Here is a 23414-nt window from a genome sequence, read left to right as displayed (position 1 = left end):
TTTTCAGAAGAACCTTTGCAGCTGCAACACTGAGGTAAGCCTGAGAGCCGAATGGATAAGTTTCAGGGCAAAGCTCTAACTGCAAAGAAAATAAAACAAAACCCACTCCACCCTAGCATGTCTAGTGACAGATATACTCCAGCAAGGCTAAATTATGCAAGCTGTCCCAGGCTTTTTGACAGTACCGCCATCATTCACCCCCGACTCCTATTATCTTAAAGGTATAGGAAAGGTAATAGCACTATGTAATCAAGTTGGGAAACATCTGCCAAAGTAAACCTTTATTTAGTGCTTAATATACAGAATTTATGGACCTAACCTGCTATTGAAATGAATCTTGTTTAAGCTACTTAGCAAGTGAGTCCTGGTTAGCTTCCCATCCAGCTGTTTATTCTGAGTCACTCTCTGCAACCCTAAGCCTACTTAGAAAAGAAGGCCAAGAGAGCTCAGGCTCAGAGTAAAATGCAACACCAGGCAGGCAAGAATAAATTACCCATAAGGCACTGCACATGCTCTGTGCCTTATTTAAACAGGTCCTTCAGCTGCTATATATACACAATGTTAGTGTGCCAACTAAATGCTTAGAGATGCCTAGAGACGCCTAGTGTACTAACACTGTACATGCAAGCAGTGTATCAGTTTAAATGAGACAATGGCATCCATATTTAAGCAAGCTTCAATAGAACCTGCTTCTGAATTAATATGTTTTTGTCCCGGGTGATCCTTTCTGAGCTTTAGAGACAAAGTAACTGTTTTAAACTGAATATGAGTGGCTTCTTTAATATGATTTCACTGGCATATTATCAGTAGAGGGGAAAAATCCATCTTTGCAAACCTGTCTTAAAAATGTAACCATTGAAATTTAGTGATGGAAATGGTGCACAACGCAGCCAAAATTAAGTATTTCAATAGGCAAGCTACACACATTTTTAACCTTCTTAATGAAATATAGGAGACCTGTGCTTAACGTTGGCTGGACTGCACTCATACTCAACTGTATTGATTACACATATTATGCACAACAAAGTCATCTTCACACTGATGACGGCAGACTTTAATATTAAGCTAATATTTAGTGTAATCATATTTTTTTTAATCTGTATGGAGCACTGCAGTACCGGTGGAAGCTTGATTTCAATTACTGACAAGTTTTGTGCTAAACACACAAGGATAAAGCAAAACACATGAACCTGGAAATAAGTGGACATAATCTGGTAGTTCTTCCCTAAGATCAATGGAACCTAATTGCTTAATATTGACACATTAGGGATGCCAGCTTCCAGGTGGAGCCTGAGGATAACCTGGAATTACAGCTCCAGATTACAGAGATCAGCTCCCCTGGAGAAAATGACAGCTTTGGAGGGTGGACTCTAAGGCATTGTACCCCACTGAGGTCCTTGTCCTTCTCAGGCTCCATCCCCAAATCTCAAGGTATTTCCCAACTTGGATCTGGCAACTCTACCCCCCATCCCCTGCCAGTGGCCAAGGGGAACCTGGCAACCCCATGGCAGGATCATTCCCACTGATTTTAACAGAACTTAAATAAGTATTTCAAACTCACTTATTTATGAATACATCCTTACTAACTCAGACACAGACAAAAGATAAAATAAATTAGGGTTCTCAAGAAGACAATGGAATGACTGCAAAGTCTCATCAAATGTCAGGCATCATGAAGCAATATATACCGTACTTCACCAAGACAATGGACTGCTACTTTAACAAGGTATCATATACTGACAAACCTCAAGAGAGCCCAGCTGAGTAGTTACAGTAACTTCCCATTCATTCTTTCCCATGGGAGTCTGAAGGCCAATCCATACCACAGTTCTTTATATGTTAATTTACAGCCCCAGGCTTCTGCTTGGAAGATAGGAAAAGGGTCACTAGGGAAAGGAGATGGTTTTTTTTAACCCCTTTTCCTCTTAAACACTTTAAAACATTTCTCCAAAGCTTCAAGACTCAGAAGTCTAAATCCATTGTAGCCCTACAGTTGCCGCTTTGGAGAAGCCTTTTAAATTGTGGATGAGCATGAAAATAAAAGATTATATTCTTCCCTGAATATTCAGATGAAGCTGATTGAGGCTACAAATTAACATTAAAAAAAAATAAAAGCCCCAATGAACAAGTGGATTCTTCTTCTTCTTTGCATGGGTCAGTCTGTTCTTTACAATGTGAACTCATGTGCAGCTTTCATATAGTCAACTGTAGAATTTTTCAGAAAAATGCAGGGCATTTTGGGCCCTGAGGCCGAAAGCCCAGGGTACCCCACAGATACACAGACAGGCAATGAACAGTACAATCCCCAAACAGCATTCCACATCTTCTGCCTGAACTGTACACATCACTTTGTCTCACAGCAGAACTGACTGAGAAGCACTTGCCATGGGAAGGCCATTTGCAATGGATTCCACAGGAAGCACGTACAAAACAGATGGGCTTCAAAATCAATAGTCCATGTATGCTACTGTCCAGTTTCCCTATTTCCATTATTTCTTTAGAGGATCATATGAGGATTCTTTATTAGCAGTATGGCTGGAGAAGCACAGCAAGCAAATATTTTGTTCCCTGTGCTGACTTCTCAAAATCAAGAGAGGTTTGGTACATGGTATAAGCTACAGTTCATTTAAGCCTAAGGTACAATCTCATCCTGCTCCACCTGCCACCAATGCTCCCTCTAAGCTGTGGAGTCTTGTGAGCAAAAGTTCTGCTTTGTGAGCTACTGTTATTAAAGTTGTGAGAGAGCAATTTGGCTACTGTATAAATTAGTTTGCTCTGCAGCCATCCTTCCTAAGCTAAGACAAAAATGTGTGAGCCAGAGGCAAAAAAACTGTGAGCTAGCTCACACTAACTCAGCTTAGAGAGAACACTGCCTGCCACCACATTGCAGCCTCATGCAAAGAAGCACATATGGTTTCCCAAGTATCACCTGCCCATGCTCGTTGGAAAATCCAACAAGTACAGTACCAAAATGAGGAAGTATGCAAATTATCTCCATGGCAAGATGAAATGTGTTTGAATTCATTATTATGATGCTGTTCTCAATGCACATTCTCACAAACGTATGGACTCCTGCAGAACCATATGGACTTCTGTATCTTGTGGTAGAAGCTCTCCGTGACCCCAGCCTCACAGTTACCTGCCAAGCTTAGGACATATCTACATAAAGAGCCAAGGTTTTCTGGGTTCTCATTCTGCCTAAACCCCCAATCCCACAAAGCAGATGCAGGAAATTCTATGCTATGTACTACAACCACAACTTGTGTGATGGTCCCACTAGAAACCCTACACAGCAATATACCTTCTGCTCTCAGGAACAGCCTTGTTCCCACATGCTGTGTGGGTTCATTCCTAATCAAGCAGCTATGCTGGCTTTAATACACAGCTGCTGTTAGTACAATAATTTGGACACCAAAATGAGGACTCCTTGTGGAGAACCTCACTGTGGCTACAAGAAGATGCATGTCATGGCCTCCCTAAGATAATGTTGTAAAGGTTTCATTTGAGCATTTAAGAAAAACAGCACTGACCTGGAGGGGGAGGAGAGACTGCCTGGCGAATAAAGCCTTTTATGAAAAATACTCATATTGGTGGCTCCACTCTTACCTGTGTGGCTCAGCCTAGCCCAATCTCATCAGATCTCTGAAACTAATCAGGATTGGCCTGGGATAGTCCGTGAAAGGGAGACTGCCAAGGAAGTCCAGGGTTGCTCTGCAGAGGCAGGCAATGACAAACCGTCTCTGAATGTCTCTTGCCTAGAACACCTTTTGGGGTTACCATAAAGTCAGCTGTTATGATGGAACTTTACACACACAGGTGCCACCTTTTTAACTTGCCATGTCCCCATGCCTTTACCAGCCCTCTGATACACAGAAGCTTAGCAGGTAAAGGGTTCTCACCCACCCCCCATTATTTTATTTCTGTGATAGAAGTAGCCTAGTTTTTATGTGGCAGGTACACCGTTAAGGCACAGGACAGTCAGTTAAGAAAAATAAATACAAGAAGCAATCCCTGTTCCCACACTCTTTTTGCAAAAGAACTGTAGTAGAAATACTGATAACAAAGCACCTTTTTACTCCCTCTTGGCTGATGGCGCAACAGGTTGCTACATTTATTCGTAAACTAGTCCAAGGCTTTCTCCCTAGAAATAATTCACGAAAAACAAAGAGCACCAGAACTGCATGCTGGATCACACTGAAGTGATATCTAAGCCAACATTTATCTTTTCCTCAGAACTGGCCAGTCTCTGGAAATCTCCCAAGCAGGGCATGAAGTTGACAGTCCTCCCCAGTGCTGGTACTCAGAGATGGAGGTTCAATTTAACTGTCATGGCTAATAGCATCCTCTATGAATGTGTCTAATATGTTAAAAGAAAAGCACTATCTTGCAGCAACTGAATACCATACATGAACAATGCACGTATTAAACAAAGCCAAGTTGGTTCCATTTAGCTCTGGAAGGTTATGTCTTAAAACCATGAGAAAAGGAGGGAAAAAAAAACTTCTCAGGAGACCTGCAACAGATGGCAACAACTTTAGGATAAAGCTGGAATACCCCACAGAAAATACTACAAAAAAGGAAAAGCAGGCATGACTCCCAAAACCTACACTTTCCACAAAAACACCACTATCTGTAAGGGGATACAGCAAAATGAATAAGGGTAGCAGGAACTAAACACAGAGGTCTGTGTCATATGTCACAGCTGGCATATGAAACACTCAGTATGTATGTTGTTCTACCTCCCCTTCCCTTTGAAACAAAAGGAGCATTCTATGACAGAAAAAAGCATGCATAGTTGGGAGTGGGTAGATCCAGGGTTAAAAAACCCCACGTCATTCTCTCTATGTGGAATCCTCAAGAATGCCCAATGCAGCTCAAGGGAATCTTGAATTTGAAAAGCCCCCACATATATTAGGTTAAGGAGGCCCACACCAGGCTGCCTTGACAAGCTCTACAATCTGGATACCAACACAACATGTAGCCATGTCTTTCACAAAGACGACAGAGATGAAAGGTGGTTATCTCCCATTCATTTCTTCAGCACAATCCTGCAGAGTAGGTTCTGCTGAGAAAAGCGATGTTTGGCCCACAACTTCCCAAGCAAACATTTAAACCCGGGTCTGCCAGGTCCAATTGCATCCTCTATGCCATACTAGTTATGTATTTAAAATGGTCTTATCTCTACTGTAATCCATGAAGCAGGTACACAAGAAAAATCTTTGTTATACGACTGCATCTCCATTTTCACAAAAACATCAAATAAACATCAGGAATACAGTAGCTCCTTAACAGATCATGTACAATCCAAATCAACAACATGTGATAACCAATACAGGGCTACATGACCAGAGAATACAGAGTCAGGTGTATTAAACAGGGGCCACATGCAAGAATTCAACTTTGTTAAGTCCAGCTGTTTCAACCAGCTACACTATCAGTTTGTTTTCTTTAAGATACAGTAGTTCCCACCGTTCCTGAATTACAAAATGCCCATTTTAAAAACGTCCAGTTAAAGGAGTACTGCTGGAGTGGTTGATCAATATAGTAGGATATTTCCTTTTTTAAGCTTGCAACTACGGGGTCATGGGTTTGAATCCCACACTGGGGGCCGTGAAGGGGGGTATGCCTTTAAATGATTTTTCAGACCCAATAAAGGAGATCTGAGCATAAATGAGCTGTGAGTTTCAATGACTAAGGCCAATCTCTGTATTTGACCCTAACTTACCTTACATATCCCTTATGGGGATATTGTTTTAGAACATAACGTGAGGAAAACCTCAAGGTCTGTCAACCTGAGCTTCTCAAAGCATGAGTAGAGTCCAAACGTGATAAGAAATGAAACAAAAAGCTGCCTGCAACATCAGATAACAGCTACCAGCAATTTAACCAACCTCCAAATGAAGGAACACAGCTTATTAGAACATATGAACAACATGGGGCTAACTGTACTGTCCCTAAGCCTTTACAATCTTGTAAGCCCACTGACTTCAGTTGACTTGAAAGGGTGGTAATTCTGCTTGGGACTGCACTGTAAATCATCCAACCCGCTAGGTCCCCCCCCCCTTTTTTTTTTGTCTTGCAAGGATGGAGTCACTTAAAATTACAATGAAAGAGCCTGTGATTTACTGCAGTTACTTATACTGAGATTGTGCAGGCAAGGAAAAATGACTTGAAGGCTACAGTTCCCCAATTCTGCCCATGGAAAAAAAAGTTAAACATGACTTTTACTTTAAATATATATATCGACACCCCCCCTCTCTTTTTTAAAGGGAAAAAGGAGGGACAGCAAGATGTGTGTGAGGTCCAGGTGACTGGATGTAGCCCCAGATGTTTACAAGGCTCTCTCAGGGTTGCAACATGAGACCCCTTAGCGGGTGTGTGTGTGGAGGGGAGGAAATTCTGACAGGACGCCACTAAAGCAGCATATATGTACTATTTGACAATGCAGAACATGAAGACACAATTAAAAACCAGAGATGCAAGAAGCACATACCTAGGTTTTAAAAATGTTAAAACTTCATGAGCTGCCAGCCATTCCAGCTAGCAAAACAGGGAAGAAAAAAGTTAAGATAAAGGGGGAAACTTGTCTTTTTAGTGCAGAGGGTGAGCCTGCAGGGAGAAACAAGGTGGGGAGATCTTGCAAGATTTTCAGCCACTTGCCTCCCCCCACTACACACACATCCTTTGAAAAAAGAAATGCTCCAAATTTTAAAATCGCCGTCTTTCAAGACACCCTCAGAGTTTTCCCAACTTTCCTGACCTGTCGATCTGACACAACTAAAAGAACCAACATAAGACACACTGCTTTTGAGTTAAAGTTTTCACAAACCAGATACTATAAGAGTTTGAAATTAAGCAACTGTCAACGTAACTCTTCCTGGCTTCCCCCAACCCATTTCTCCCTCCTATTCCCGGGTGCTTCATTCAAGCCAGAATACACCGCAGATCTGCATTTACAGAAATGATGCTTTGGACACAGCAAGGGAGCAGGGATGGAGAGACGCAATATTCCCTGTTCATTTCAACCTCTCCCTCTATAAAAATGATTGTAAGGACCAGCAGATATGAACTGTAGTACCTACAGTCCAAGGCAAAAGAAGGTCAACCTAAACTCATTTCCTCCCCCAGGGCTCAGACTGGAGTAACTCAGCATAGGACTCTACAGGGGTGCATAGGACTGCACTGCCCCCCCCCCCCAAACACACACACACCTAATGTCCAACAAATTAAAGTGGTCGAAAGGAATTTATGCAAAACTTCATTCAAACGGAGACCAGGCAAATATTGAGTGAGGTGGGGCAAAATTTGAAGGGGGGGGGGGGTTGTAAAATTTCATTTCGAGACAGAAGTCACCCATCCCAGTACTCAAGCTTCCGGGCTCTTCGAGAGAGATTCCAGGAAAGGCGGCGGCGGCGGGTGCCTCTGTGCATGTGCCGAGCGCCCTCCCTCAGGCGCTGGGCAAAGGCTGGGCAGCCAGGCGACGACAGAAAAGTAACGGTACTTACTGTCCGGGCAGTCTTGGCTCTTGGTGCCACTGACTTTCCCGTCGGGCGTAATCCGAAGGAAGAAATTGTTGTAGGAATAGAGCTTCCTCCAGTGCTCGTCTCCGCTGAGGTGATAGTAGCTCCGCACGTGTCTCCCGGCGCTGGCAGGAGAGGAGGCGGAAGACGAGGAGGAGGAGGAGGAGGAGTGGTTGGTGGCCTTGGGGAGCGGCGTGTCCCGGCCGGGCTCATGGCAGGGCAAGGCCAGCGCGGACATCCAGAAGAGGAGCACCACGAAACAGCAGCAACCGCAGGAGGAGGAGGAAGAGGAGGAGGCGGCAGGCAGGTGGGCGAAGGCGGCGGCGGCACCCTGTGTCAGTCTCCATTTGCACATTGTCCTGAAGCTCTGGGCCTGGCTGGAGAGTGCCTCATGAAAAGAAACATACTGGACGGGTGAGCCGCGGGGAGAGGCGAGGGGGCAGCTGAGGGGCTGCGCGCCCGCTTAATGCCCGCGGAGCTGCGATGTGGCCTGAAGGGAGGGCGCCCGCATCCATGCCAAGCGCTCCAGAGGACGGCGGCTCCCCCGCGCACGCTTCCCCTCTCTCTGGGCCCTTTATTAATCCTTCAAGTTAAAAAAGAGAGGGGGGGGAGAATAGTTTTCTGGGAGAAGGGGGACCGTCGGTTCGCGTGGCAGGTCTCTCCTCACCGCCCCCCCCCAAAAGAAACCCCCAACTCCTGGTTGAGGGACGAGATTAGTTCTCCCCCCTCCTCACTCCCGGCTGCACCATCTTCCAGGCTGGGAAGTCTGCAAAGAGAGAGAGATGACAAGAGTGAACAACCACAACGTAAAGACCCCCCCCCCCCCAAAAAAAAAGTTTTTAAAAATCTCGGGGGGGGGGGGGAGAGAGAATGAGAGCAGACGGAACGGGAAATCGCTCTATTACTTCTGCACCTTAAGAGTGGAGAAACGCAAGTCCGGCCGAATGACGGGAAAACCGTTTCTCCCCTTTTCTTTCCCTCTAGAAATAAACCTCTAGATATTCAAGACAGATCGAAGAAAAGGCAGAGGGGGAGACCGAGAAAAATCAAGCAACCCGCCCCCTTCAGGTTCCCAACAGGTTGGAAGAGCCGTATCCTAAAGGTTTAGAGATTACAAACCCGAGAGGTGAGACGTGCCTCTGGTGGACAGGTTTTATTTGCAAGGGGTCAAGCAGCGGCGCTGGGACATCTGAAACCCCTTTGCAAGTTGCAGTGAGCAAGCGTCTGCTGGGAGAGCCGGAGAGCCTCCAGGATCTGCCCTTTCCCCCCACCCCTTTCCTCTCCCGCAGCAGCAGCAGCAGCAGCAAGGCAGCTAATTGCTCCTCTCGCAGTTCTTCTGCAGTGATCTGCTGGCCACCAGCATGGCTTGGAGACTCATGCTTTACTAATTTCCCTGTCTTCCAGGCTCAGCCAATCCCCTCTAGGGAGCCCCCCTCCTCCGCCTCCTTTTCTCTCTCTCTCCCTCTCTCTTTTTTAACTTGTTTTCTAGAGAAGGATTTTTATTTTATTTTTTTGGCAGCGAGTACTTAAGAGCCACCTGGTGCTTGTTTCTTTCCTGACTCTCTCGCTCCTCCCCCCCCCGCAAAGAAAGGGGAGGTGGGATTGGAAAAGAATATATAACGCAGATCGACCCCGCAAAAGCAGTTTATACGCTGGTCAGAGAGAATATAAAAGAGAGAGAGAGAGAGAGAAAGGAAACATAATTAGGTCCTTTTGCTCTCCTTTCCTCTGCCAGCTTCCACGGAGGTCTCCCGCTCTCTCCCCCCCTTCTTTTAAACGAATATGTGATTTCTCGCTTCCGTTGCTGAAATAAAAGGGGGGGGAGTGGACATCACACTTTAAAAACCAACACTTCCTTTTGGAGTTTCCTAAGATTTATCACTTCCAAACCCGCCTTGAAATAATAAGGCCCCTTCAAATGTCCCTTTCTAATTGCTAACATGATTCAGTTACCCAATCACCCACTTGACTTCAAAAGAAAATAAGGGGACCTCAGATAGGGGAGGGAATTGGGGAGAGCTTTCCTTGGCCGAGCAAAAGTTTATCCATAGAGTCTGTCATAGCATTATTATTAATGCAGTTGCCTTTGCCAGAAAGGGGCACATTTTCCAGTTTGAAAAACTTTTTTTCCCAAAGCCATCTATTGTTTTTGAAGATAGCTTAATGATTTATTTTTCACAGAAGGTGCCATTATTATCCACCCTTCCGAGTGAATTTGTCATGTTTCACAAGGAATATCATGACAGATATACTAGGCTCTTCCTGTGCTGATCCCTGTTGTTGCCAACATTGAACAGGCTTCCAAGAGAATGTGCCAAATGTGTATACCTTCCTCAATGCTAAGGAATGCCTCTCTTCAGATAGTTTCTCAGGATCTGTGAGACTGCCCCACTGCAAAAGAACTTTTGTAGCAGGAGGACATGAAAGTGTGCCTTGGCATTTGCCAGCATAAAATAAGGATTGCAACATGCAAGGCAAGGGGTTATTATTTCATGTTCTAAATGAAGGCTACAGAGGAAAAATTCGGTCTCTAAATAATGAAAAAAGAATTGGATTCTCTTGTATGTAAACACAGAGTTTGCTTGGAAGCAGCATAATCTAAAGAAAATGCTGATCAATGGAATGCAACGGAAAAACAGCCAAGGCATTATATATTGTGCATTTGGAATCAATCTTCCCTTAACTAGGGGAGCATACATACAGAACAAATAGTTCTCAGATTGGATTGATTCATTAGGTTGGGCTGCAGAGTTTATTGGTAATGCAGCAGTAGAAAATTAGAAATGATTTTCTTCAATTATGATGCATGCTCCCTCACCAGAGTCAGTTCTGAAATTTATGGCCTTTGATTGGGGAGGGAGGCATTTAAACAGCCTTTAAAATGGAAAAGAAAAGTGGTTGGAATCTATGTGCTTTATTACATTGTTTGTGCCACTCCAAAATATTTCTTCATAATTGAAGCATGCACTCACTGCCTTGGAAGAAGGTTGTGCTAGGATATTTTTTGAGGGCTTCGTTTAAAGATGATGGGAAAGAGGGATCCTAAAGCACTTCTCCAAAGTACAGTTATGCAGTTGCACAGAGGAACCAGAAATGATGCCTGCTGCTGTCACCTGTTCTTTCACTGAGATGCATGGCTAACAGTGCAACTCTAAGCAGATGTACACCATTCTGAGGCAACATTACCTTCAATAGACTTAGAAGGATATAACTCTCCTCGGGCTGACATAAGAGTTGCATAGAGCTGTGACATAAGAGTTGCATTTCAGCCCAAAGAACAGGTTGACCCCGTTTGTAAAACATTATTCCTCCCATTTTGCAACAGAGACCCATCTGGAGGCAGAAAGCTTCTATACAACTGTTGCAAACTGGACAACTCTCTTTCTTGCAATAAGGGCCGGTATCAGCATGCCCCACGGTGCAGCAGCTCCCAGAGACCAGGGCAGGCCAACTGCTGCCAATCTCTTGCCCATGAGACCACCCTGCTCCCTATTTGGCGCCCCTCTATCTGCTTGGTCCTCCACCACCCATCCTCTCTGTTACGTGCAGCACCCACCATCACTGGGGACGGGCATACAGGTGTACAGAGAGGCAGATTTTTTGGCAGCAACAACAGTGGCTTTCCCCAACCCCATTCAGCCTGGTGTCATCAGAAAAAAAAAGACATGTGGGAGGAGGGCTCATGAGCCAAGGAAGGACACTTGGACAGTAATGGTGGCACGCAGGAGAGGGGAAATGAGAGGACCCTAGGCCTGTCGTTCTCTCTTAACCTCACAGAGTTGTTGTGTGGAGGAGGGAAGAGCAAAAGTGTAAGCAGTTTTGGCATCCTTTGAGGAGAAAAGCACAGTATAAATATACCAAATAAGCATGGTATGAATTTATCAAATAAAATAAGTTGCATCTTTTTGTACTTGTTTACATTAAAGGCCATTAATATGACACACAGCTAGTTGCATGAGACTCCAACTGTATCAAAGCCATTATCTTTTTAAAAAATAAACCATGAAATAATACACAATAAAAGGTTTGAAATATTGGCAAGTAGTTCTTGGTGTGTTGGATTAGGATCTGGAAGTCTGAAATTCAAATCCACACACACCCATAAAGCTCGCTGGGTTATCTTTCTCTCAGCCTAATTTACCTCACATGGTTGTTGTGACAACAAAATAAGGAGCCATGTATGCCACTCTTATCTCATTAGATGAAGGGAAGGATAAAAATGGATAATTATTAGTAATTACAATAGCAGTCTCAGTTATGTGAATGTTTATACATGCCAGTTTAGTGTAGTGGTTAAGTGTGCGGACTCTTATCTGGGAGAACCGGGTTTGATTCCCCATTCCTCCACTTGCACCTGCTAGCATGGCCTTGGGTCAGCTATAGCTCTGGCAGAGGTTATCCTTGAAAGGGCAGCTGCAGTGAGAGCCCTCTCCAGCCCCACCCACCTCACAGGGTGTCTGTTGTGGGGGAGGAAGGTAAAGGAGATTGTGAGCTGCTCTGAGACTCTTTGGAGTGGAGGGCGGGATATAAATCCAATATTATCTTCTTATTATTATTATTCCAAATGGACCACTGACTTAAATAAGACTTCCAAAGCAGCTACAGCTTCATTTGCAGACTGCAGCTAAATAGTAAGTTAAAAAAGAATGTTTTGAAGGATTAATGAGGTTAAAAAACCTTTCAAATTATTTTTTTAAAGAAAAGTTGATTTTTGTGCTCAAATGTTTTTCTTTAGATCCTATTTGTAGCATTTCCTCTTTTGCATGATTGAAAAGTGCCATTTTAAATAAAACGGTCTTAGAAACTATCCTATTAAATCTTGTTACAGCAGGTACAATATTTGGTGAAGAAGAACTCATAGGCTCCTTTTTTCTCTATACTGCGTGATGACAGGACGGGCACTTACAAACAGAGGCCCAATGAAAAACTGACATAGCTTTTTAGATTACATCTCATTCCTTTTTTCCTACTTTCTGTATAGCCTTTCTTTTACAGCACAGTTGAATCCCTAAGTACCCTACTACTTTCTATTGTTAAGTCCCCTCTTAGGTTAGCCTGAAAAAGCCTGAGAAAAGTTCCAGAGGAAAGATGTACTATTTAACGGAATTCAATCTGTCCCAATAGATCTGAATCACTAACATAAATGTATGAATGTAGATTATATCTCTGTAATGAGGCCTGAATCATTCTCAGTTACTTCAAAGGACTGAAACCCAACCTTCCTTTTTAGCAGCAACAATCAGACCTTAATGGGTTCCTTTATTAATTGTTCCCACTGCTAGGTCTGAAAAAGAGCTATCTTCAGTGCTGGTCCTTGGTTAGAAGAGGTACCTGCTACTTCTAAAATTGTAATTCTCTCGCTCTCTGCCTTCAAGACCTTTTAAATCTGCAAGAGTCATTCATCCACATGCATGCTTATAAAATGTCGGTAACATTGACATGTCCACATTTTGGAAGTCTCAGAATATAAAGAAGAAAAGGGACAGTGTTCTTTCACAACATCATTTTTTAAAAAATATTATTTCTTGAAGGAAAATAAATTGAAGGGAAAAAATCCTAAATTCCTCACCATGCCATATTTCCTTACGTGTCTGTGTTTCAATTTTATGACCCTTTAACATAATGGAATAATATTCCTGTCATCTATATTGATTTAATAAAAATGATATTTTTATCTTGTATGTATAAACAAAGAACAGTTAGACCCCCAATGCTGTTATCTAGCTACCTACTGAGAAGAAGCTACAATTGATTTGAAATGCATAGCACACACCTGTGAACTTTTTTCCTTTTTCCTTTCTTAAATATTTAGGGAGGGGCTTGATCTACATGGGAGTAATCCTGCTCTCTTCATGCTGGTGGGATGTTTTTTTTTTACTAGAGCTTTGTGTTAGCTTCTTTAGTGTTTATTTATTTTCCTACCCTCCCTTCTTGGAGCTCAGCATACCTTATTCCCATCTACACTTTATCCTGACAAACAACCCTGTGCAGTAAGATAGGCTGAGAATCTGTGACTGGTCCAGAGTCCCTCAGCAGGTTCCCATGGTGGAGATTTGAACCTGGGTCTCCCAGATCATTGTCTGAAATTCTGATTACACTATGCTGTCTTAAAGGTGGATTCATCCATGCTCCCACTTGACTGTTAAAGCCTTGACCTCTGCTTCACAAATGTATATTCCTCATCTGATGAGTGTCACATCAAACGATGTCTAGGATATATGGAAGTGCTACTGCAGATATCTTCTTACCAGTGCCGCTGGCACATACATTCTGTTGACAACAATGAATTTATATATTTGCATGTACAAACCCAGCATTTGGACCCATTCCAAAGTCACAATAATGTGACTTGCCTATGTTTTCTTTTTTCTCCCTTTCTCACAATACAAGAACTCGTGGGCATTCGATGAAATTGCTGAGCAGACAGGTTAAAATGGATAAAAGGAAGTACTTCTTCACCCAAAGGGTGATTAACATGTGGAATTCACTGCCACAGGAGGTGGTGGTGGCCACAAGTATAGCCACCTTCAAGAGGGGTTTAGATAAAAATATGGAGCACGGGTCCTTCAGTGGCTATTAGCCACAGTGTGTGTGTATATATAAAAAAATTTTCCACTGTGTGACACAGAGTGTTGGACTGGATGGGCCGTTGGCCTGATCCAACATGGCTTCTCTTATGTTCTTATGTTTGTTTCCTACATTTCTCTGGCAGTCTCTGAACCCTAAAGATCATGTGCAAGAACACAACAGCGTGGCTACTTCCTACACCACAGTGTGGTCTCTTCAGGGTATAGGTGACAGTGGGTGGGTGGGGGGGTATCCCTCTGGGTATCCTACCCCCCCAGGGAAAGTGTATGCGCAATACATAGCCTCTCATCTCCCGGTGTAGTGAATGCCGCGTGGTCACTGTCTGGCTATGCCTGGCAGATGGTCACTGCAATGGCCTCTCCTGCATTACTGCATCCATAGCAACACCTTCTCGCTGGTCCCCCCCCATTTTTCACAGAGTTTGCTACGTCATGGTGCGACCGAATTGTCCGGCGGTATAACCGGATGGGCAGGCTGGGCCCACCAACCTTGCCAGCCTAAGAGAAGGAAAACTCTAACATCAAACCCGGGCAGATAGAGCTCGTTAATGTAACACCTACCACCTGGAGGACTCGCTGCCGGCGTCCCGGCTTACTGGGCCATGGCAGATGACCCCCAGGTGAAAGGGTGGAGCCAGTACCGCGCACACTGGGCTTCACCTAAAAAATTCCTCTGTGCAGGCCTGAAGGGCATATCCACATACACAACCCACAACACATCAAGTCCTGCAGCGATGGGCAAGGGGCGAAACGGCAGGTGGAAGGTGCCACTGGAAGCCGCAGTCCCGATCCTGCATGTAGGCGGTTCAGGGTATTGGTCGCCTGATGCTAACCCGGAGACGAAAGCATTTTTCGGCAGCACCCTAAACGACCAAGCAGCCTTATCTAGGGACAGCACTGCTTGCTCCACACGGAGAGGGGCCTAGAAAAGGTGGCCTAAACAAAGCTCGTCTCCTCCACCCCAGTTGGCTAGCCACGGTCAACGGGCATCCTTACTTGCGGTCAAAAAATAACAACAAAGAAAAGGCATGCACCTGCCTCACAAAGTGTGCAAAGACTAAAGCTTGCGTGTTGGGACATCAGAACCATGCTTGACACAGTAGACAGTGGTCGCCCTGAACGATGCTCTGCTCTAGTTGCCCACGAACTTCTCAGGTTTAATATCGACATAGCAGCTCTCAGTGAGGTCCGTTTCCCTGAGGAAGGTAGTCTTCAAGAACACGGTGCTGGCTATACCCTCTACTGGTCAGGTAAGTCAAAGGCTGAGAGCCGCCTTTCTGGCATTGGCTTCATGGTCAGGAACTCCATTGCCTCCAAACTCGAAAACCTGCCAACAGGTCACTCAGATCGCATCATGTCCATGCGCCTCCCACTTCAAAACAAGCAGCATGCAACACTCTTCAGTGTGTATGCCCCAACCCTTCAAGCAGATCCTGCAGAAAAGAACAAGTTCTATGCTGATCTACACAACCTCGTACGGAAGACCCCTACAGAGGACAAGGTGATCATCCTTGGCGACTTCAATGCCAGAGTAGGTAAAGACTCGGAAGCCTGGAAAGGAGTACTTGGCAAACACGGCATTGGCAACTGCAATGACAACGGGCGCCTCCTGCTAGAATTCTGCATGGAGCACCAGCTCACCATCACCAACACTATCTTCCAGCAGAAGAACAGTCTGAAGACAACCTGGATGCACCCACGGTCCAAGCACTGGCACCTTATCGACTACATTCTGGTGCGCCAGAGAGACCTTCAAGATGTCTTACACACCCGAGTAATGCCCAGTGCAGAATGTCATACGGATCATCGTCTTGTACGCTGCAATCTCCGTCTTCACTTTAAACCCACACCCAGGAGAGGAGGTATCCCTCGGAGGAAGTTTCAGGTTGGCAGTCTCCAGTCAGCCGAAGTTAAAGCTGCCTTCCAGGCAAAACTCCAGTCAAGAATTGAGGACCCCAGTTGCCCCACAGACCCTTCTCCAGAAGCACTCTGGGAACACCTAAAAACTACCGTCCTGCAGATCTCTGAAGAAGTCCTCGGGTTCTCCACAAGGAAGAACAAGGACTGGTTTGATGAGAACAATCAAGAGATCCAAGATTTACTGGCGAAAAAGAGATCTGCCTACCAAGCACATCTTGCTCAGCCCTCCTGTCCTGGGAAAAAAGCAACCTTTCGCGCTGTATGTAGCAACCTCCAGTGCAAGCTTCGAGACATTCAGAACGAGTGGTGGACCAAGCTTGCTGAGAGAACCCAGCTGTGTGCAGACACTGGTGATTTAAGAGGGTTCTACGAAGCCCTGAAGGCAGTATATGGTCCATCATATCAGACTCAGAGTCCCTTGCGTAGTGCAGACGGCCAAGTGCTCCTCACAGACAAGGCATCCATATTGAACTGGTGGTCGGAGTGTTTTCAGGTTCTCTTCAGTGCCAACCGCGTAGTTCAAGATTCAGCAATTCACCTCACCCCACTTCAACCAGTGAAAACAGAGTTGGATGAGATCCCCACTCTAGAAGAGACTGTTAAAGCCATCAAGCAACTGAAAAGTGGCAAGGCAGCAGGAGTTGATGGAATTCCACCAGAGATCTGGAAGCATGGGGGCACAGTACTACATAGCGCACTTCACAAAGTACTTGTCACCTGCTGGGAACAAGGCAAATTACCACAGGACTTACGCGATGCAATCATCATCACCCTATACAAGAACAAAGGGGAAAAGTCAGACTGCTCCAACTACCGGGGGATAACCCTGCTCTCCATCGCAGGCAAAATCCTTGCCAGAATACTCCTGAACAGACTGGTGCCCGCCCTTGCAGAAGAACTCCTCCCAGAGAGCCAGTGCGGCTTCAGAGCTAACAGGAGCACCACCGACATGGTATTTGTTCTCAGGCAGCTCCAAGAGAAATGCAGGGAACAGAACAAGGCTCTGTATGTGACTTTTGTCGACCTTACCAAAGCTTTCGATACCGTTAGCAGGAAAGGCCTGTGGCAAATCTTGGAACGTTTAGGATGTCCCCCAAGGTTCCTCAGCATGATCATCCAGCTACACGAAGACCAGCGAGGCCAAGTCAGACACAGCAACGACCTCTCGGAGACCTTCCCAATAGGCACAGGTGTAAAGCAAGGCTGCGTTCTCGCGCCAACTCTCTTTACGATCTTCTTTAGCATGATGCTTCAAAGAGCCGCAGTAGATCTAGATGATGACGATGGTGTCTACATCCGCTATCGCACCGATGGCAGCCTGTTCAACCTGAGGCGACTAAAGGCCCACTCCAAGACAATGGAAAAACTCATCCGAGAGCTACTGTTTGCTGATGATGCTGCACTCGTCTCCCACTCGGTATCAGCTCTGCAGCATATGACGTCCTGCTTTGCAGAGGCTGCCAAGCTATTCGGCCTAGAAGTTAGTCTGAAGAAGACAGAAGTTCTCCACCAGCCTGCACCCCAGGAAGATTATCACCCTCCCTGCATCACTGTGGGTGAATCAATTCTGAAGACAGTCCAGCAGTTCAGCTACCTGGGGTGCATCATCTCCTCAGATGCTAAGATCGACAAGGAGATTGACAACAGGCTGGCAAAGGCAAACCGTGCCTTTGGCCGACTGCACAAAAGAGTGTGGAGCAACAAGCATCTGAAAAAAGGCACAAAGATCAATGTTTACAAAGCGGTTGTGATGACAACCCTCATCTACGGCTCTGAATCGTGGGTTTTATACCGTCATCACCTGTGACTCCTTGAGCGCTTTCATCAGCGCTGCCTTCGCACCATCCTCAACATCCACTGGAGTGACTTTGTGACCAACACTGAAGTTCTCAAGCGGGCGGAGGTTACCAGCATCGAGGCACTGCTGTTGAAGACGCAGCTGCGCTGGGCAGGGCATATTTCTAGGATGGAAAACCACCGCCTTTCCAAGATTGCCCTGTATGGCGAACTCTCCACCGGCCATCGAAACAGAGGGGCACCAAAGAAGAGGTACAAGGACTCCTTGAAGAAATCCCTTGGCACCTGTCGCATCAACCATCACCAGTGGTCTGACCTAGCCTCAGATCGCAAAGCATGGAGGCACACCATCCACCAGGCTGTTTCTTCTTTTGAGAACGCACGCATAGCTGGTCTTGAGGACAAAAGGAGATTGAGGAAGAATCGCACTGCCAACCCTAAATCAGACTTTTCCCTGCAGCCACTGTGGCCGGACCTGCCTGTCCCGCATTGGTCTTGTCAGCCACCAGCGAGCCTGCAGCAGACGTGGACTATTGCACCCTTCTTAAATCTTCGTTCGCGAAGCCAAGCCGAGAGAGAGAGGTGACAGTAGCATTGGAAGTTGGCATGTTGGATGCTCCCTCCTACATTATTATAGGATTCCTAGGCTACCAAAGAGATGTGTGGAATGAAACCATGGGTGGAGGGCATCATCCACACCACTTGTAACCAGTGTTCCCTCTAAGCTGAGTTAGCATGAGCTAGCTCACAGATTTTTAGCTTCCAGGTCACATATTTTTGTCTTAGCTCAGGAAGGATGATCCCAGAGCACAATAATTTATGCAGTAGCTCAAAACTTTAATGCCAGTAGCTCACAAAGAAAAGATTTTGCTCACAAGGCTGCAGCTTAGAGGGAACATTGTAACAAAAACTGATTACTTGCCCCTGATTGGGTAGGGGAAATGCATTTAAAGCAATATGAACATTTAATGTCCTCATACATTCATGCAAGGTGTAGGACATGTACATCTGAGCAGGGTCACAAGGAATGGCCATATAGTTGACTGAGTGGAACCTGCCTCCTCCAGCACAGCTGAAATGCAACTGACCAAAATTGTATTGTAGGCTTTCTAGATCAAAACAAATCCTTTTGAACTATTATGACATGGGGGGAGAGTTGCAGGCAGCTATGTGGATCCATCAGTATCAACCTAAAAGAAATCCAACTAGATTGTGGTAGAGCAGTTAAGAGTGTGAGGCCAGAATCTGGAAGACTTTAGGCTCATAAGAACATAAGAGAAGCCATGTTGGATCAGGCCAGTGGCCCATCCAGTCCAACACTGCATCACACAGTGGCCAAAAAACCCCCAGGTGCCCTCAGGAGGTCAATCAGTGAGGCCATAGATTTGTGCCCTAGATGCTTGCTGGGTGACCTTGGGCCAGTCACAGTCTCTCAGTCTAACCTATCTCACAGGGATGTTGTAAGAATAAAATAAAAGTTTAGAGAATGATGTAAGCCACTTTGGGTCCCCACTGAGAAGAGAGCTGGGGTTTAAATAAATCAAAATGAACAAAAAAGGTAGGAAGAGGCAAAGAAGAAAGGTGGTAGAAGAGCCCAGTCATCTGTTCTTTGCTTTTATTCCTTAAGACAGGGGGAAGAAGGTGTTGGTGGACTTAATTAGGCTAGACTGTGCTACATACAGGGGAAAAAACCCAGAGCACACTTGGGGTTATGGACAGAGAAGCAAGCAGCAGCTGCTCTCCCCCTGAAAATATTAACCCAGCAGTAATTCAGAGCAGCTTTGGGTGCTAATTGGAACACTAATGAAAGGCAGATAGAAAAAGTAAAGAAAAAATGTAGTAATCCTCCCATACACAAGGCAAATTTTTATTTTAAAATTTATTTATAAATTTAAAAAAATAAGATACATAAGAAGGCAAAAAAGAAAAAAAGAATCACAAAGAATGGAATTAAGAAAATACATGAAAAGATAAAAACTTATTCACTGTCTCCATAGCTATATAAAATACCCTTCCTTTATCTATAATCTACTTTTCTTCCTCTTAATCATCAAAACCATAAATCATCTGCTCATTGTTTCCTCATTTCCTGGAAAAAAATTATGAGGGGTTTCCAGTTAGCAATAAGTGTAATTAACATCTTTTCCCTGATCAAAGAGGTAAGTTTGGCTATCTCCACAATTCCACCACCTTAGATGGTGTTCAAGGTAAACGTAAAGTCTGAGAGCCTTTGTTCAAAGAGCTCTCAAGTGCTTAGGACCCTTGGGCTTCTGGAAAAAGAGAGCTATCAAGCATGGAAAGCATGGCAAGAACAGGCTGGAGAGGAAACCCACTTACTTGAAGCCAGGAGGTGCTCCTTGTTAGGACAGCCCTAAAGACACACATCAGGAAGCAAAAGGGTGCTCTGAGAAGCCTGCTCAGAAAAGGCAAGATAGCACCCAGATGGAGCCAGCAGCCATTAAGAGCAGCTGAGAGTAGGTAGGGCAGTAGCTCAGCCAAGCCAAGGTGCTTGTTAAGGCAGGGCTTAAAAACAGCAGCAGGAAACTTACTGGGGAGAATAGCAAATGGAGTAGTGAGGGGAACAGCTGAGCTATGAGGCAGAAAGAATGCTGTCAATTACTTTCTTCCAGAGTATGCCTGAAAGACTGAATAAATGATTGGCTGAAGCGACTAGAGATACTTATGTGTGCTTTGGGAAATGGGACCAATGGACTCTAAACCTGGGGTGTCAAATGTGTGGCCCAAGGGAGAATTCCTATCAGGCCTACCAGCAACTCACTGTCATCTGCTTCCCTCTCTTGCTTGCTTCCATCCTTCCGTGTCACAACTTGCTTTGCCAGGCTTGCTCAGTCACACAGAGCAGAGCCTCTATTTTCTCCACTGACTGACCAGCACATGAAGCAGCTTATGTACAAAAGCTCACGATGTCCAGCCATTTCATGTTTTCACCTGGGCTTTAGGCTTAAAGCACTGACCATGAGATTTCTGTAATAAATGTCAATAAATCAAAAGTAGGCTTGGAACTTACAGACACACACACCTGAACAACAGCTGAACAGCATACTCAAGATTGCCACAGCACAGACACTGTCTCCAGATTTTGTGTAATAATTCAGAGCAAGAGGTGTCAGTCATCAGAAACTGTTAAATAAACAAAATATTGCAAGAGTGATAATCTTTTAAACAAATTTTATTTTATTTTTTAAAAATAATTGTGTGTGTGTGTGTTTTATAAAGTTTATACCTGTGCTACCTGGCATTACATTTTATGATACACATGGTGTGGCCCAACAAGGTCTCACTTATGTCAGAACCAGCCTTCATAACAAATGAGTTTGACACCCCTGCTCTAGACTGTTTTCCAGCTGGCTATGGGTGGAAGTACTGCAGGTCACCTGAGATATGCTCAGTCCTGCCTCAAGGATGCCTTATGCTCTCATGAGCAAGAATTATTTTTTTATCTTACGTTAAGAGTCATAATCACTGAACTGGACTGTGTTTAATTGTTATTTAGAGTGGGGCTGTGGTTTAGTGGTAAAGCATTTCCTAGCATGCAGAAGATCCCATATTCAGTTCCCAGAACCTCCAGTTTAAAAAGGCTCTTGTAGTATGTAATGGGAAAAGGCCTCCTGCATGCAGAAGGTCCCCATGTTCAATCCCTGATATCTCCAATTAACAAAGGCTCAGATAGCAGGTGATATGGAAGGCACCTTCCCATGACTCTGGAGGGCTGCTGCCAGTCAGAGTAAACAAGGCTGACTACTTAACTGACTATAACATGGGCTTCATGCAGTCACTTGTCTATTTATTTAGTTTCTATTCACTGATTGATTATCTTTCTGGTAAAGAATGCTCAAAGTGTTGTACATATTATTATTATTATTATTAGCTGGTCTTGAGGACAAAAGGAGATTGAGGAAGAATCCTCCTGCTACAGCACCAACCTCAAATCAGACTTTTCCCTGCAGCCACTGTGGCCGGACTTGCCTGTCCCGCATTGGTCTTGTCAGCCACCAGCGAGCCTGCAGCAGACGTGGACTACTGCACCTTTCTTAAATCTTCGTTCGTGAAGTCAAGCCGAGAGGATTATTATTATTATATCTGGTTCATGCTAGGCTCTGGGCAACTTACAACATAAAGAATCATACAATACTATACAGTATAACAACATAAAACAACAACAAACTTAGTTAAAATTAAGACGTTTTGGTACCAATGGACTCTAGACCAGGGGTGTCAAACTATTCTGAACTGCCAGGGCATCCTGTGGGGTGAGGAAGAAACTTACAAAGTGTTTGGGGTGGGTAGAAAAGGAGGTGCCAGATTAATAATAAACGCAACTAAAAGCCTGGTGGAACATCTCTGCCTAATGTCATCTGGCAGAGAGTCCCACTAGGTTGGGGCCAAGACCAAAAAAGCCCTGGCCCTATTTGAGAATTGCCAGACTGCCCTAGGGCCAGGGATCACCAGAGCATTGTTAGTGGCAGAGTGCAAAGCTCTTCCAGAGACATACCAGGAGAGACAGTCCTGCACATACATTGGTCCCAGACCACTCAAGGCCTTAAAGGTAAGAACCAGAGCCTTGAATCTGACTCAGTATTCTATCGGGAGCCAATGGGGAAATATGTGCTGGCGCAGCACTGGGGAAATATGTGCTGTCCTTGGCATTCCCATAAACCTTGTTTCATAATGGCTATATCACAGTCCAGCAGCACCTTAGAGTCCAACAAGATTTGGGGTATAGGAGCTTTCTTCATCAGATAACAGAACTTTGACTCTTGAAAGCTCTGATAATAACTCATTAGGCTTGCCAATCCCCAGGTCCCAGTGGGGGATCCCCCAATTTTGCAGGCTCCTTCCTGCCCCCAGTCAGCTGGCTGGTGGGGGAAGCCCTGCCCCAACAGCCACCATGTACATTTCCATATTGGAAGGCTAGAAGAAGCTTGGAAACTGCTTGCTTTTTGGAAGGTGTGTGTACCTTTAAATCTATAGGAGCCAGGCAGAATACAGGCGGGGTGAGCTGGCGGAAACTGGTGGCTGCACCCAGTGAGCTGTGAAGCTGTGAGTAAGAAAGGGAAATTAGCCCAGTCCCTCCGTTTGTTTTATATTCCTTTCAGAAATCATTTGCACAGTAAAATAGAGAGTAAATAGTAAACAAGAACCTTTGGTTTCCCTGTTAGTCTGAAGAATTTGTTTGAATTTACAGCAGATAGTTACATTCAACAACCCTGTGAGTAAATTGCCCCAGTAAGATCACAAAAGTGTGTGCTTGCAAACTGTTTTGGCTGCTGTGTGTAAGAGAGAGAGAGAGAGAGAGAGGATGTGCAGCTGTTGGGGAATGAGGAAGTGAAGACTGTATTCAGGGGAACTGCACTGCTATATTTTTATTTATTTATTTTAGGGAATGTGAAAGTCTCCTGGCTTCAGGTCCCCAGATGTTTTCTGAATTAGGCTTGGCAACCCTGTAACTGATGAAGGAAATGTTGACTCTCAAAAGGTCATACTCCAAAAAATCTTATTGGTCTCTATGGTACTATTGGACTTGAATCTAGCTGTTCTACTGCAGACCAACATGGCTACCTTCTGAAAC

The 23414-nt window shown here is 44.9% G+C and overlaps 1 protein-coding gene across 2 annotated transcripts in view; it reads right to left on the bottom strand.

Annotated features, from left to right (window-relative positions):
- FGF10 (fibroblast growth factor 10) overlaps positions 1–20343 on the bottom strand; it is a 120888-nt gene extending 100545 nt beyond the window's left edge. Inside the window, exons 1-2 of one of the 2 annotated variants that reach the window (XM_060236022.1) lie at positions 20162–20343; positions 7506–8286 (exon numbers count right to left, since the gene is read on the bottom strand). In XM_060236022.1, coding sequence (XP_060092005.1) covers positions 7506–7875 — 370 coding nt within the window. In that variant the 5' untranslated portion in view covers positions 7876–8286; positions 20162–20343. Of the gene's footprint in view, positions 1–7505; positions 8287–8639; positions 9271–20161 lie in introns of those variants that run through there. The other variant, XM_060236021.1, reaches the window with a different exon arrangement.
- Between the last annotated feature and the right edge of the window lie 3071 nt (positions 20344–23414).

This window comes from Heteronotia binoei, chromosome 4 (assembly GCF_032191835.1).
Source record: "Heteronotia binoei isolate CCM8104 ecotype False Entrance Well chromosome 4, APGP_CSIRO_Hbin_v1, whole genome shotgun sequence".
Taxonomy (NCBI): domain Eukaryota; kingdom Metazoa; phylum Chordata; class Lepidosauria; order Squamata; family Gekkonidae; genus Heteronotia; species Heteronotia binoei.
The sequence above is the reverse complement of the archived record's forward strand: the minus strand, read 5'-3'. Positions and strand labels throughout refer to the sequence as shown.